Source organism: Mastigoproctus giganteus, chromosome 9 (genome assembly GCF_048544385.1).
Source record: "Mastigoproctus giganteus isolate SK-2022 chromosome 9, ASM4854438v1, whole genome shotgun sequence".
Classification (NCBI taxonomy): Eukaryota; Metazoa; Arthropoda; class Arachnida; order Uropygi; family Thelyphonidae; genus Mastigoproctus; species Mastigoproctus giganteus.
In genome coordinates this window covers 118093956-118110848 of record NC_143583.1, presented here as the reverse complement: position 1 = coordinate 118110848, position 16893 = coordinate 118093956, and the positions used below count along the sequence as shown (strand labels likewise).

Below are 16893 nucleotides of genomic sequence, written 5' to 3'. Positions count from 1 at the left end.
TCCCAGTAGTATCAAGTATTAAATTCCTAGGTTTCATATTTGACAGAAAACTAACTTTTTTAGAATGCATCAAGCAATTGTGAATGGCATGCTTAAAGAAATTAAACATTTTAAAAGCTTTGTCAGGAAACACGGGGGAGCAGATTGGTATATGATACTCCAATTTATACAAAGGACTCGAAAGATTGTGTTTAGAATATGGTAGAAGTGACTGCATGCCAGCAATGCAAAGCCTTTATGCTAGCTCATGAACAACCACTCCCTCCTCCAGATTCAAAGAAAAAAATGCTACTATACTATAGCCAGAGTGAAATCCAGCATGGGGACCTTTACATATGCACTGAATTGGGGAAATATAAAGCATACCCAAAGGTAAACCCACTTACAAATACAGTTGATTCCTGTTAATTGGGACACATCGAGACAGATCACTTTGGCCCAATTAAGCGGCTTCCCCAATTAAGTGAAATTTTAATGAGCTGAAAAGCACATTCTTAACGGAGGCAAAAAAGGTATCAATAAAATAAAGGGAATATGGTATTTAAAGAAAGCACACTGTATTTAAGTTATATTGGTACAAACATTTATTTAAAAATAACTAAAGCTAAAAGCAAACAAAATGTACGTATGTACATATGTAAAATGAAGATACAGTACAGAATAATGTCCGTATCAAGCAAAGGTTACACATTACTTAAGGGTTCTTACTTTGAAAAAAATTATGAAGTGTACCCTGATGTGTTCTCTTTATGGACTGCAATTGAACAAAGTCGGCGCAGGTATCTAATGCTGATAAAGGATTGCCTTCCTGCATGACATAACATCTCAATTCAGCGATACATTTCCTGGCATCCTGATTAGTCACTCGCTTAGGTATATCATCGTCATCATTTTCTTGGTCTTTTGGTGTCTCTGAGTGTTGTGCCGCAATTTGTTCAATAATCGTTTCCTCATAATCTTCATTTTCATCGTGGCGTTGAAGGTTATCGTCAATCATTAAAAATTCTTCACAATTTTGGACCTGTTGCAGTTTCAAAGCCATTTCATTTTCTGTACAGCTTATCGCATCTGAATCACAATTAGTCGTGAAACCACATTTAGCAAAACAATTCCGAATTGTTCTGCTGCTTATTTCTCACCAGCTATCGGCGATAAATTGTACAGCTTTTAACATTGAAACTTTTGCACTAACCTCTATTGATTTCGAAGATGATGTCAGCAGATTTTCCTCAATTGCTTCAAGGATGTGATTAACCAGCTTTCCACGATAACAGGTCTTCAAATTTTTTATAATTCCCACATCCATAGGCTGTATCAGGGATGTGGTGTTAGGGGGTAAAAATTCCAGTTCAATATTTTTTAAACCAGCTACATTAGAGTGTGCGGTGCAGTTGTCCAATATCAACAGAATTTTTTTGGACTTCCATTGCAGTTCCGCGTCCCAGTTCATTAGCCATTGCGTAAAAATATATGTGGTCATCCACGCCTTCTTATTGGCATAATACAAAACTGGCAAACTGCCTATTGTAAGTCCCTAGAAACAACGAGGTTTGGCACTTTTACCAATAACCAAAAGTTTGAGTTTATCATTTCCTGACATGTTTGAGCAGCACAACACTTTTACACGATCCATTGCTTTCTTTGAACCAGACAGTGTTATGTGTTGACAGCTGAGGAAACCGTCCGTTGTAGCACGATAATACAGACCTGTGTCATCGGCATTGTAAATGTCATCCCCACTAAATTTTTTAAGCAAATCTGGCAATTTTTCACATTTCCATTGCTCAGCAATTGTAGCATCAGCACTGTCCTTCTCGCCATGTGCTTTTTTGTAACTAATGTCATGTCTACACTTCCATCGAGACAACCATCCGTCGCTTTGAAATTTACGTGACCTAGCTTTTTTGGCCAACTCTTCTGACTTGTTTTCTAGCATAGGGCCGCTTACACGCACTCCTCGTTTAGATACAGTGGAAAACCATTGATTCAAAGCATCTTCGACATCTGGATCTTTGCCTTCCCTCTTTCGCTTATGAGATGTTTTCTTTAAATCCACTCGCAATGTCCACTCCTCTCTAAGTTTTTCTTGTTGCTGTAGCAGTCGTGAAATTGTAGATTTTGGCACCTTTATTATCTCCGCTAGCTGACGATGACTGATGTTAGGAGGTTGACTTTTTATCTTGTCAAGAATAGCGATTTTTTCTGAAAGTGACAAATCTTTATGTGGCATCTTGATGGGGGTCTTAAATGTACTGAAAAAAAGGGAGGGGGAAACCAAAATCAGTGCACTGTTTGTTACAGTTTTTAATCTATTCTAACCCACAAGATGTATACATATGTACCTAGTGTGATCATAAACAACTGCAAGCAAAATTTCTTCAGAATCCGATTACCACGACACAGAACAAACGTAAAACAACCACTGTACAGCACGACTTCGCAATAACTGATTCTACTGCTGCCCGCATGATCTTTTTGTTACGAACCATCTAAATTAGTTTATTGTTCAATCAAGACCTTCATTGCCCCAATTAAGCGGCAAGTTGGCCCAAATAAGTGGAACAAATTCAGACTAAATATTTGTTTTGTTTCTGTTCTTCATAATTTGCCCCAAATAAGTGGCTGTCCCGATTAACCGGTGGCCCAATTAACCGGAATGCACTGTATATGTTTGAAAGACCTGATACAAAAGAGCACTAAATTTTGACAACATTGCAAACTTGACAGAGCTAAGTAGCCAAACCATTATGTGATCTTTATTTATAGAACTGGACATAGAGTTCTTTATCTGGACTAATTACCAACAACTATATGTTATTCATCATACATGGCCCAGTTTCGGGAATACTTTTATATGTACTAATGACTAAAAAAAAAAACTGAAACCAAAGTGGGAGCCAAACTCCCACATATTACTTTATCGCAACAACATTCCTAAAGAATGTAGTGTGTGCATGTGTGTACACTGCCAAATATAAGTTGTTATTATTAGCTTTGAGCAAAATTTGATACAAATCAATGCCAAACTTATAATTAGCATTAGTAAAGGCATATGATGCAAGAAAGCAAGCTTATATAGTATCAGCCAAAAAAAAAAAAAAAAAAAACCCTTCTCATGTCACCCATCCATTCGCTCCAAGTGTTTGTCTAGTTCTGTCTTGAATCTATTTAAGTTATCAACATCTACAATGACAGACGGAAGTTTGTTCCAGCAATGAACCACCTGCTGGCTAAAGGCAAATTTCCACACATCTATTCTACAACTGTCTTTCCTCAATTTGAATTTATGCCCTCTCAGGCAGATTATTCTGAGCAAGAGGAAGAATCCCATCAGCATTGAGCATGCTCAAACTATTCAAGTCCTTATACACCTCAATCAGATCACCTCGCAGATGCCTAGTCTCCACTCAATGTAATTTGCAAAACTTAAGCCTTTCTTCGTAAGAGCAACCCTTTGTTCCGTTCACTAATCTTGTTGCCCTTCTCTGTACTCGTTCCAGCAGCTCTACATCCTTCTTAAAATGAGGCCTCCAGACCTGTATACAGTACTAAAGGGGTGGCCTGGCCATTGCCTTATACAAGGGGATGATCACCTCCTTATCCCTGCTAGAAAAATTCCTGTATATCATTGACAAGACACCATGAGCTACTCTTGCAGACCGTCTGCACTGCTCAGAAAACTTCATATCTGCCTGCACAATTACACCCAGGTCCTTTTCATTCTCTACCGTCAGTGTAGTACCACACAGTTGATACGTTACTCTGGGGTTACTGCTTCGCATATGCAGTACTTTACATTTGTCAATGTTAAACTTCAGTTGCCACCTCTCAGCCCAACTGCCCAACTTTTCTAGATCCTGTTGCAGCAGAGTAATGTCATTAGTGTCATTAACAATCCTGCTGACCTTCATATCGTCTGCAAACTTGGGTATTAATCCTGATATACCATCATCAATATCATTGATGAATACAGAAAACAACATTGGACCCAACACTGAACCCTGGGGTACTTAACTAATAACATTAGTCCACAAAGAGCAGTGTCCATTGATGGTGACCAGATAAATGCATAGATGAAAATTCCGCACAGAAAGAACCCCACTCATAAATGCTCACATGAAAAATACCCACATGGATAAATGCTCACATTATTTTTAGTTTACAAAAAACAAATTATTTCATATTGCAAAAGGCAACTGCTCTAGTTTTATTGCAACTAAAGCCTTTTATTTTATTTAATGATGGTCAACCATATATATATATATATGCATATGTTATATATAGGGGTCCGTAAGCTTTTTTTTTTTTTTTTTGATTTTTAAAAGGGTCCGTAGATCTCAGTAGTTTGGGAATCACTGATATACATGAATTTTGCTGCCAGGGATAGGGAGGTAATTATCCCTTTGTATAAGGCAATGGTCAGGCCACACCTTGAATACTGCATACAGGTCTGGAGGTTTCATTTTAGGAAAGATGTAGATCTGCTGGAATGAGTAGAGAGAACGAGATTGATGAGGGGAACAAAGGCTCTTACCAAGAAAGGCTTGAGTTCTGCTGATTGCAGTGTCCCGTGAGATGATTTGATTTAAGTGTATAAGTTCATGAATCGTTTGAGCAAGTTCACTGCTAATGGAATTCTTCCTCTTGCTCAGATTATGCACCAGATAGGACAAATTCAAATTGAATAAAAACAGTTGTAGAATAGATGTTTGGAAATTTGCATTAGCCAGCGGGTGGTTGATTGCTGGACAAACTTCTATCTGTCATTGTGGAAGTTGATAGCTTAAATAAATTCAAGGAAGAACTGGACAAACTTTTGGAGCGAATGGATAGGTGTAATGGGATTTTTTTTTTGCTGATGCTTATAAGCTTGCTTTCTTGCATCATATACCTTTACTAATGTTAAAGCTAAAATGAAACATCAAAATACATTGACTGCATAGTATATACCTTCCACCATTCACATCCACACACTGTCACAATGGCTATACTCAACAAATTTTAGAGATGTTCAAATGTTTCTTACAGCCTCAGTCTTTCTCCATGTAATTACATCTTTTGTTCTTTGAAAATATGCCTGAAAGTAAGAGTTGTTCTCACTTTCATAGGGTTGTTCAAAGGACAAAATGATTTAAAGAGAAAATTTGTGAATTGTACACAAGGTAGTACAGAGTTGTTTATTCAACATTGAGAAAATTTCCAATCCAATAGCAGTTTTGCATTATTGTTTACAATGCAAAATAAAATATGCAGTTTTCTGTTTCAATTGAGCACCCTTTGTATCTTCATACTCTGATAAGGATTTCTTTTGACCACTGTTTGCTGTTGAGAAATAAATGTTTGAAATTAGGATTGCATGATTTTAAGATCACATTGTATAATTTGCTAAGTAACTGGAAGAGTTTTGTTCTACTCATTCATGTTTTTAGATACATGCGGAGTTTGCACAGTGGCAACAAGAAGAAGGAACTCGAACATTACTGCAGCCATTTCTTCCAGTAAGCCTTCATCTTCCTGGTCAAGTGACATACCATTCTCACTGTAAGTAATTTTTTAAATTAGTTCAATTAATACTATATCATTCTGTCTGAAATCAGCATGCCTAAGTTCGATGAATTTTAGTATAGCTGCCAACTTTGCATTTGTTTGAGTTTACAATAGAGAATCTGCATTTTTCTCTTGATTTGATCCCTTCTCCATGTCGCCATTCTGACATAGGTTCATAACAGATTTTCTCCATCTCGTTTTCTTCCCTAATTCTGTTAATTTCTTATTTTCATTAATGAATATAGGTAAAATGACCACCTGAGAATAGTTTTGCCATAACTGTTGAGTTAGTCATAAAAAGGGGGAACTTCATCTGCAGGTTTTTCATTTCCATTGCAATGCATATATGATGATATCCAATTTAGTTCATAATGAAATAAGGATTAATAAGAAGAGGCTAAAGTTTATTAAAAACTAATATCTTTCAAGATTTATTTTCAAAGAAATAAATGTATGGGATGTCAACTTATAACATTTAATGTTGATCGAGTGTCAAAAAACGAAGTATGAGCCAAAACATGTTGCCAATCTTATAATAATTTTCTTATATCCCTCTGTCCAGAACACTCTTTGAATGTGAATAACTCAAAGACTAAAGAAGCTTTTGCAATAGGTTTTATTTAGCAGTAAAATTTGAGAGAGGAACACACACACACACAATTTGCAGTAAAATTTTCTGACCAATTTTCCATATTTCCATTATTTTTTTAACAGTTCTTTAATGGAACTGTTACTCAGTATTTCTGTTACAAAACTATTGAGTTACAGTTTTGCAAAATATTTAGTACTTGAATAGTTCAAAGATTAAAAAAAAGGTATCCTTTTGCAATAAGTTTTATTTAGCAGCAAAATTGAGTCAAAAACAACTTGCAATAAAATTTTCCAACTGATTTTTCAAAATTTCCACTATTTTTTAACAGTTCCATTACTGAACTGTTAAAAAAAGAACAGTATTGGCAGAATATTTACCATGGGTACACTAGAATTATTGTAATTTTGTCTGTGCAATAATTGCAATATATTAATAGGATAATATAGTCATACATGTAAAAAATTATAAATTGCATTTTTAGTAGTTTTTTTTAAATATATTTTATTACTCAAGTCCATCTCACTGACATCTTAGCTAGCATTAGCATTAGCATTAGTAGAGGCATGTGTGATGCAAGAAAGCAAGCTTATTCAGCATCAGCCAAAAAAAAAAAAAAAAAAACCACTAATCCCATTTCACCCCTCCGTTCGTTCGAAATACCTATCCAGCTGAGCCTTAAATTTATTTAGGCTATCAACTTCAACAACAAGCGATGGGAGTCTATTCCACAAACCAACTGCCCGCTGGCTAAAGGCAAATTTCCGCACATCTATCCGACATCCGTCCTTCCTCAATTTGAATTTATGCCCTCTCAGGTGATTATTCTGAGCAAGAGGAAGAATCCCATCGGCATTGAGCATGCTCAAGCCATTCAAAGCCTTATACACCTCTATCAGATCACATTGACTGCATGCCTAGTTTCCAGGCTCTGTAATTTGCAAAACTTAAGCGTTTCTTCGTAAGAGCAACCCTTTGTTCCATTCACTAATCTTGTTGCCCTTCTCTGTACTCGTTCGAGCAGCTCTACATCCTTCTTGAAATGAGGCCTCCAGACCTGTATACAGTACTCAAGGTGTGGCCTGACCAATGCCTTATACAAGGGAATAATCACATCCTTATCCCTGCTAGAAAAATTCCTGTATATCATTGACAAGACACCATGAGCTACTCTTGCAGCTCGTCTGCACTGCTCAGAGAACTTCATATCTGCCTGCACAATTACCCCCAGGTCCTTTTCATTCTCTACCACTGCCAGCGTAGTGCCACAGAGTTGATACGTTGATCTGGGGTTACTGTTTCCCATATGTAGTACTTTACATTTGTCAATGTTAAACTTCATTTGCCACCTCTCAGCCCATCTGCTCAACCTTTCCAGATCCTGTTGCAGCAGCATAGCAGTAGTGTCCTTAACAACCCTGCCAACCTTGGTATCATCTGCAAACTTGGACATTAAGCCTGATACACCATCATCAATATCATTTATAAATACAGAAAACAACAATGGACCCAACACTGAACCCTGAGGAACTCCACTAATAACATTAGTCCACGTTGAGCAGTGTCCATTGATTACCACTCTCTGTCTTTTGCCACTCAACCATCCCTTTATCCATAGCAGCAATTTGCCTCCAATGCCACACTTCTCCAATTTGTGCAGCAGTCTTCCATGTGCAACAGTATCAAAAGCCTTTCTAAGATCCAAATATATAATATCAAAGTTATTCCCTGCATCCAGTTCTTTTGTGACTACATCATAGTATCCAATCAAATTGGTCAGACAAGACCTGCCCTTAACAAAACCATGCTGTGTCTGAGCTATAACTGAATTCTTGTCCAGATGATCCTGCAGTGCTTCTTTAACCAGTGCCTCCATTAATTTTCCTGGAACCGAAGTTAAACTAACAGGTCTGTAATTACTTGTGTCAGCCTTTGATCCTCCTTTGTGAATTGGGGTTACATTTGCACATCTCCAGTCCATGGGTACCTCCCCTGTGTCCAAAGAAGCTCTCATAATTATGGCTAGGGGTTTGCTTACTTCCTTTGCTGCCTCCTTTAATATAACTGGATAGATCCCATCCACCCCTGGTGCCTTTTTTATGTTTATCCTCAGCAATTTCTCCTCCACTTTCCCCTCAGTTATTAGAAAATAATCTAGCTCACTGCCAATGTTTACTTACAACTCCTCATGTGTGAATGTAGATGCAAAATACTCGTTTAGATTGTTAGCCACCTGAGCAGGATCCTCAACTGTTGAACCATCAACATCCAGTGGACCAATCTGATTCATCCCTTTCCGTCTTGAGTTTAAATAGGTAAAGAACTCTTTTCTGTTTTTCTTTGCGTCCTTTGCCAAGGATTTCTCATAATCTGCCTTTGCCTGCCTAATCTCCTTTGTGACTTGGTTACAGACCAACTTATATCTATCATAGGCTTCCATGTCACCCATTAATTTGTATGTATCCCATGCATTTTTCTTCTCCTCCATATGTCTCATTAGTTCATCTGACAACCATTTAGGCCTGAACCTTGAACAATATTTCTTGGTTGGTATGTAAAGCCTGGTAGCTTCCAAGATTAGTTCCTTGAATGATTCCCATTTTGAATTTGCTGTTGGTAACATCATCAGTTGGTCCCACTGTATAGAATTTAAATACTGTCTCAGACCATCATAGTCGCCTTTACGAAAGCAAAAACCCTTCCCTTTGCCTCTGATGGTAGTTACCTCCTTGAGTAAATCCCACTTCAGCACACTGTTATCACTGCCACCCAGTGGTTCCTTTATCTGCAGATTCCTAATGCATGAAGAATCACTACTGATAATCAGATCAAGAGTATTACTCCCTCTAGTTGCCTCCCGAACATGCTGGTGTAGAAAACAATCATCCAATAAATCCACAAAAGCCCTGCTAGTGTGTGAGTGACCAACCCACAAATTCCAGTCAATATCTGGGAAATTAAAATCCCCCATTATAAGACTCTCTGATTTACTGGCCCATTCTATTTCCCTGTACAGTATCTTATTATACTCATCAGAGTCATTAGGCCTATAGCACACTCCTACTCTCAATTTTGATTTACCTATGCTTATGTCACACCAAACTGACTCGACACTGCATTGTCCATCAATGTCGACTGGCTTCACTTCCTTGGATTTTATGTGTTTTTTAACTAATAGCATAACCCCTCCTCCCCTCCTGTCCTGTCTATCCTTTCTATACACATTGTACTCCCCAAATTCCAGTTCTGCATTCCTTATATCTGTGTGACACCACGTCTCTGATATCCCAACAATATCTGCCTTTGATGTTTTGAGCAATACCTGAAATTCATCAAATTTATTTACTAAACTCCTAGCATTGGTGTACACGCAAGTATACCTGCACTTGTTTTTATTCTTAGCTACCCTAACACAACCCATGTGTTTACTTGTATCACAATGACTTCCAGCAGTCTCTGAAATATCCTGCATCTTGTTTTTCAGGCTTCTGCTCATTCCAATAGAAGCAGTGCAAGAATCTCTTTCACCTCTGCCAGTTGCTACTGTTAATCCATTAGTCTTTGTCTTCCCCCCAAGCTAGCAGTTTTCCGACCCACCTGACACTGCCTCGATAGCATCAGCAAATATTCTTGCACCCTTTCTATTTAAGTGTATCCCATCCCTGTAGAAGCAATCTCTCCTGTTAACAAGTACATTCCAGGCTGAAAAAAATTCTACCCCTTGAGCCTTGCACAATCTTTCCAGGGCCGAATTGATCGACAAGGCTCTCATCATATACTCCCTCCTATCGTGTCTGGGCAGAATTGCAGACACTTTCAAATTTAACCCTACTTCACGGCTTTTTTTCAACAGTGACCTGTACTTGTTAAGTAATTCCGCTGGTCTCCTACTCTTAATGTCATTAGCGCCAACGTGTACAACTATATCACCTTTTGTGCCCTTAAAAGATGATATCTGCTCTACAACGTCATCGCTAGAAGTGAAGGGAGCCGAGGAAGACGTTTTTGTAATTTCTTCGATATTAATCATTATCTCCTCTGAAACAGTTTTGATGAAATATTCATCAGAGGTATTCTAGTCACAATTATAAAAGGCCAGTGAGAGATTGGTCCAGAGAAAACGTCATAAACATTAAATAGGTTGATGAATAATACGCTAATCAGCAGTATACATTTGCAACTAAACTTTATCGTAAGGGCATGAGAGGGTGCTGGGAATGCTGAGGCAGTCGGTGGATTTTCGGCTTCTGAAAACAATAAGTAGTTTTGTTATTTTTACTGTATTCTTCGTTAATTAACATACTACATTGTGTTCTACAAAGATATTAAATAGGCTTAGTAATGTTCGTTAGCTTATTTTTTTAAATTTAACTAGTGATTTCTGTAATTATTCACTGCTTGTACCAGTGTTGGCACCAACATTGTTGAACTTGCCACCATTGTGTAGATCGAGATGAAACAGCATAACGTATATCTTGAACTGATAGTGTAAGGTATAACGTAAAACTAGATAACGTAATACGTAGCACTGTATTAGGAATCTGTTAACTTAGTATAGTATTACCAATTAATCAATAAAATTTATTAATCTTATTAAATTTCATTGGTAATTAAACTGTATCTAAACAGAAATCATGACCCAGACTAGAGCTGCGAAGAAAAGATCACAGAGTAGCAAGAGTGCTGTGGCTCAGGAGAGAAACAAAGAAGGCAATTCTCCAACACATCATAGTCTCAAAAAATGTGCAAAATGTGAAGGACCCATTAATACGAAAGGCCAGGCAAACTCTCAGCTGCCCAACTCAAAGCCACAGCTCGCTCCTGTGCAGCAGGCAACACGAAGGCAATCTCCTAGGCAGAATGCACTGGTTGTTGTTGTTATGTTGTTATTTTGTTTTTAGGAGCATTAGCAACTAAGGCCATATTGCTCCGGGGATATGCGGTGGTCATTCCCTGACCTTTCCGCATCCTCCGTATTTGGTGGTCAAGGGCTCGAACCCCGGTCTAATCAAGAAGTGTGTGCTACGCACTGCCACTCCTGCCCACCTGGCTATGGAGACACCACCTAGGCAGAATGCACTGGTCCCACAGGAACTATTATTGTTGGTGACTCTATTGTCAACGAGATGGAATATATTATGCAAAAAGGATGGTGGAACAGGACCAGGGTATATATGCCAGGGGCAAAAGGTAATGATGTTGTAGAGCAGATATCATCTTTTAAGGGAACAAGTGGTGATATTGTTGTACATGTTGGCACTAATGACCTTAAGAGTAAGAGATCTGCAGATTTAATTAGCAAGTACAGGTCAATGTTGACAAAAAGTTGCGAACTAGGGTTGAATTTGAAAGTGTTTGCAATTCTGCCCAGACACAATAGGAGAGAGTATATGTGAGAGCCTTGTCAATCAATTTGGCCCTGGAGAGATTGTGCAAGGCTCATGGGGTAGAATTTTTTTAGCATGGTCTGTGCTTGTTAACCGGAGAGACAGCTTCTACATGGATGGGGTACACTTAAATAGAAAGGGTGCAAGAATATTTGCTAATGGTGTCGAGGCAGCATTAGTTTGTGTCTGAAAACTACTAGCTTGGAGGGGATACACAAGACTAAAAGATTAATCTGCAGGCAGACACAACAGTAATTTTTGCACTGCTTCTATTGGAATGAGCAGCAGCCTGGAAAGCAAGTTGCTGGAGATTTCCAGGACTGCTGGGAGTTATAGTGAAAAAAAGTAAATACAGTAAACCCCCGCTATTCGCGGGGGTTACGTTCCTGAGAAATGCCGCGAATACTGAGTTATGGCTCCCATAGTAATAAAGGGGTTCCGTTCCAAAGTATGAAATATATAAGAAAAACTAGTCTAAAATTTTGTCTATGTATGTATTATATGTACCTTCATAATATGACTATGTACATAGGCAGTACATAGTGAAATGCAAGCATATGGCATCGAAATGAAAATAAAAAACAATTTAGTATTAAATGTAATATTTATTAGAAATTTCAAACAAATCTTTCAAACCAGCGCCTTTACTATAGCTAAAAAACTTATCCTGCCAGTGCTTTCACCAGTTTCGCTAAAGTGTTGATAAAGGAGTTTTGCCTTTTCACGAATGATGAGTGAACTTAACGGAATTTTATTTTGAGTTCAGTCTTCTATCCACAGATTTAAAGCTTTTTCCATTTGTTCTAATTTAACATAGAGTTACAGAGCAAATTTTTGAAGAAATTAGCGTTTTCACGGACACTGGTGGATTTTTTCTTCCGATTTCTTGATTGATTGATCGTACCGTTGACTCATTGATTTTATAATGTTTTGCCACTGAGGAGACACTTTCACCATTAGAAATTTTATCTAATAACTCAATTTTATTTGCTAATGTCATCACCTTCTTTGATATTTTCACATTTCCCTTGTTATTCGTAGCCATATTTTTGTAAGGGTTAGAAAGAACTTGTCTACAATAAGTCACTTTCTGCGTTAACACACTCGAAAAAGTCTGTTTTACACTGCAAAACGGTAGATTTATCACTTTTGTATGCATATAAATTGATAAATTTATTCAGTTTATAAGCATATAAATCAAAATCAAACGATGAAACCTTCCATGAAAAGCGCATAACACATAACGAACAAGGATTAGCAAGAAACATCCACGTTCGCGATTTTGTCACCCCTCTCCCCCCACCCAATGAGCGCTGTTTTGACCGGGAAAGATAATTTTAGCGACACCCATGTTTTTTTATGGCGGAAAATGTTCACGGCGCTTTAAAATTCACATTTTTTTAGGTTCCATTTTATATTAAATCAGCGACCGCGAATACAGGTACCGTGAATAGCAGGGGTTTATTGTACATGAGTTGTGTTAGGGTAACTAAGAGTAGGAACAGGTGCATGTATAGTTGCTTGTACACCAATGCTAGAAGTATAGTTAATAGATTTCATGAATTTGAAGTGCTGGTCAAGACATCAAAGGCGGATATTGTTGAGTTATCAGAGATGTGGTGTCACACAGATGTAAGCAGTGCAGGATTGGAATTTGGGGAGTACAATGTGTATAGAAAGGATAGACAGTGCAGGAAGGGAGCAGGGATTATTATTATTATTATTAGCTATATGGTGCAAGGAAGCCTGAGGCTTATGCTGCACTAGCCAAAAAAAAAAAAAAATTCTGAATTACCCTGAGAGAGAGAGAGAACAAGAGTCAGAAGTAGAAGGGAATCACCAAGAAAGAGAAGAATGATGATATCCAGCTCAGGATCCTGGGTGGGCCAAACCCATACTCACCAGATGTGAGCCCCTAGGATTATGCTGTTAGTTAAGAAACATAAAATCTAAGGTTTGATTTGGTTTGGTATTTGGTTTTTAGGAGCAACTAAGGCCATATTGCTCCGAGGATATGCGGTGGTCATTCCCTGACCTTTCCGCATCCTCTGTATTTGGTGGGCACGGACTTGAACCCCAGTCTAATCAAGAAGCATGTGCTATGCACTGCTGCTCCTGCCCACCTGGCTACGAAAGCACCTAAAATCTAAGGAAGTGCATCCAATTGACATTGGTGGGCAATACAATGTTGAGTCAGTGCGGTGTGACATAAGCACTGGGAAAAGGAAAATGAGAGTAGGTATGTGTAATGAGTACAATGAGCAATGGTGCAGAGAAATAGAGTGGGCCAGTAAATCAGAATGCCTTATAATGGGGGATTTTAGCTTTCCAGATATCGACAGGAACTTGTGGATTGGTCACTCGCACACTATCAAGACTTTTATGGATTTATTGGATGATTGTTTTCTACAGCAACATGTTCGAGAAGCAAAGAGAGAGAGAGAGAGAGAGAGAGTAATACTCTTGATCTGATTGTCAGCAGTGATTATTCTTGCATTAAGAATTTGCAGATAAAGGAAGCAGTGGGTGAGAGTGATAATAGTGTACTGATGTGGGATTTACTTTAAGATGTAACTACCATCAAGGGTAAAGGGGAGGGCTTTTCCTCTCATAAAGATGACTACAGTGATCTCAGACAGCTTTTAAATTCTATACAGTTGGATCAATTGGGTCAACTGATGATGATGTTGTTACCAAAAGTGAATTATAAATGGGAAGCTTTCATGGACTTATAATCTTGGAGGCTAATAGGCTTTTCATACCAACTGAGAAATACTGTTCAAGGTTTAGGCCTAAATGAATGTCAGATAAATTAATGAGGCTCATGACAGAGAAGAAAAATGCATGGGTTGCATATAACTAATCAGGCGACACAGAAGCCTATTGCAGATATAAGCTAGTCTGTAATCAAGTCACAAAGGAGATTAGGCAGGCAAAAGTATATTATGAGAAGAAATCTTTGCAAAGAATGCAAAGAAAACCCACAAAGAGTTCTTTACTTATGTAAACTCTAGAAGGAAAGGGATGAATCAGATTGGTCCACTTGACATCCCCAATTCACAAAGGGGGATCAAAGGGTAACTCGAGTAATTACAGTAATTAGTTTAACTTCTGTTGCGGGTAAAATAACGGAGTCACTGGTTAAAGATTAATTGCAAGATCGTCTAGACAAGACTGCAACAATAATTCAGACACAGCATGGATTTGTTATGGAAAAGTCTTGTCTCACAAATTTGATTGGTTATTATGATGTGGTTACAAAGGAACTGGATGCAAAAAATAATTTTGATTTCATATACTTGGATTTCAGGAAAGCTTTTGACACTGTTGCCCATGGAAGACTACTGTACAAATTGGAGCAGAATAGTATTAAGGGTAAATTTCTACAATGGATAAAAGGATGGCTGAGTGGGAGAAGACAGAGGGTGGTAATCAATGGGTGATGCTCTTCATGGACTAATGTTATTAGTGGAGTCCCACAGGATTCGGTGTTGGGTCCACTGTTGTTTTGTATATTTATCAATGATATTGATGAAGGTATATCAGACTTATTGTCGAAGTTTGCAGATGATATGGAGGTTGGCAGGGTTGTTAATGACAGTAATGGCAGTGTGCTACTGCAACAGGATCTAGAAAATTTGGGCAGATGGGCTGAGAAATGGCAACTGAAGTTTAACCTTGACAAATGCAAATTACTGCAGATGGGCTGAGAAGTGATAATTGAAGGTTTTTTTTTTTTTTTTTTTTTTATGTAAACCCCAAACATGAGAAGTATTAGAACCTATAGTACTTAGTACCATGCTTGGGTTGGAGGTTGAGAAGACGAAAGAAGGTATTTGTTGACGTTGGACTTTAACTTCTGTTGACTGTAATTTTCAGGAAATACATATGAAGGAAGGTTGTTCCAGAAAACGACTGTTGAATGAATAAACGAGGAAGATGAAAAGTTGTTTCTGCGAGTTTGAAGTTGGACAGTAAATGGATGTTGGCTGGTGGCGGCACGTGTTCGGACTGTTTTGAAAGATAGAGTGGGAATTATAGAAGCCTATTCAGAAGAACAGTGCCCATGGAAGTATCTGTAGAAGAGGCATGCAGCAGAAACAGTACGTCTATGAAACAGTGAGTGGAGAGACTCTGTTAGAGATGAATCATTAATTAACCTAACTGCCCTCTTCTGAATGGAATCAAGAAGCCTGAGAGAGATTTTGGGGGCACCATCCCATATGTGGGAACAATATTCCATGGCAGGGGGGGGATTTGCAATTTATACAGAGTGAGCAGCTGTTTGGAAGGAAAGTAACGCCAAGAGCGAAAGAGAAAACCAAGTTTTTTAGATGCTGTGGAAACAATATTTGTAATGTACGTGTGACATGAGAGATTAGAAGTCAGCGTAATCCCCAAAAGAGATATATAATTTTACCTAGAAATCGGAGCATCACTAAAGATAAGCATAGGAGCAGAAGAATCCTTTTTGCGAGATATAAGACAAGACTGAGTTTTAGAAGGGTTGAAATCAACTAAATTGTCTTTGCCCCACTGTTGAATTACCTGAAGATTGGCATTTAAGGAATTAGTAGCAGATTTTCAAGAAGTTGAACCTGATTGAGCAGGGCAAGGTTTCTCAAAATGGAAAGTAGAATGCAATGTGCTATCATCGGCAAAACTATGGATAGGATTTCCAGTCAATGGAAGAAGGTCATTAATATACAAGAGGAAAAGAGTGGGGGGGAAAGAACTGAACCTTGGAGGATACCGGCATTAGTGGAGAAGAAGACAGAGCCATCAGAGAGAAAACTGGATAACCAATTACTAAAAACAGTTGGCAAACCATAAGATGGAAGCTTGTTTAGAAGACCTTAATGCCAAACACGATCTAAAGCCTTTGAGATGTCAAGAGCAACTACTTGTGTTTCACCGAACCTTTCCATTGAATTAGTCCATAAATGGGTAACATAAGCCAGAATATCACCAGTGGATCGACACTGTTGGAATCCATACTGGCGATCGTTGATCAGGCGGAAGGTTTCTAGGTAGTTTAAGAGTTGGCAGTTAATTGATTTCTCCATTACTTTAGAAAGAGTAGAAGTAATTGCAATGGGACGATAATTGGATGGGAGGGATTTGTCACCCTTTTTAGCAACTGGCTGGATATGAGCAAATTTCCAAGCAGAAGGAAAAACACATTTGGAATAAGAAAGTGAAAAAAGGCGGCAAAGAATAGGAGTAAGTTCAGGAGCACAGGTTTTGAGAACAACTGGTTTGTTTGTTTGTTTGTTTGGTTTTTAGGAGAATTAGCAGCTAAGGCCATATTGCTCCAGGTATATGCGGTGGTCATTCCCTGACTTTTCCGCATCTTCCGTATTTGGGGGT

At 38.2% G+C, this 16893-nt stretch overlaps 1 protein-coding gene across 1 annotated transcript in view; it reads left to right on the top strand.

The window, feature by feature from the left end:
* Positions 1-16893, top strand: part of LOC150080674 (uncharacterized) — a 354324-nt gene that overhangs the window by 231894 nt on the left and 105537 nt on the right. The window contains exon 11 of the mRNA XM_090381399.1: positions 5430-5541. Within this exon, the coding sequence (XP_090237525.1) occupies positions 5430-5541 (112 nt within the window). The remainder of the gene's footprint in view (positions 1-5429; positions 5542-16893) is intronic.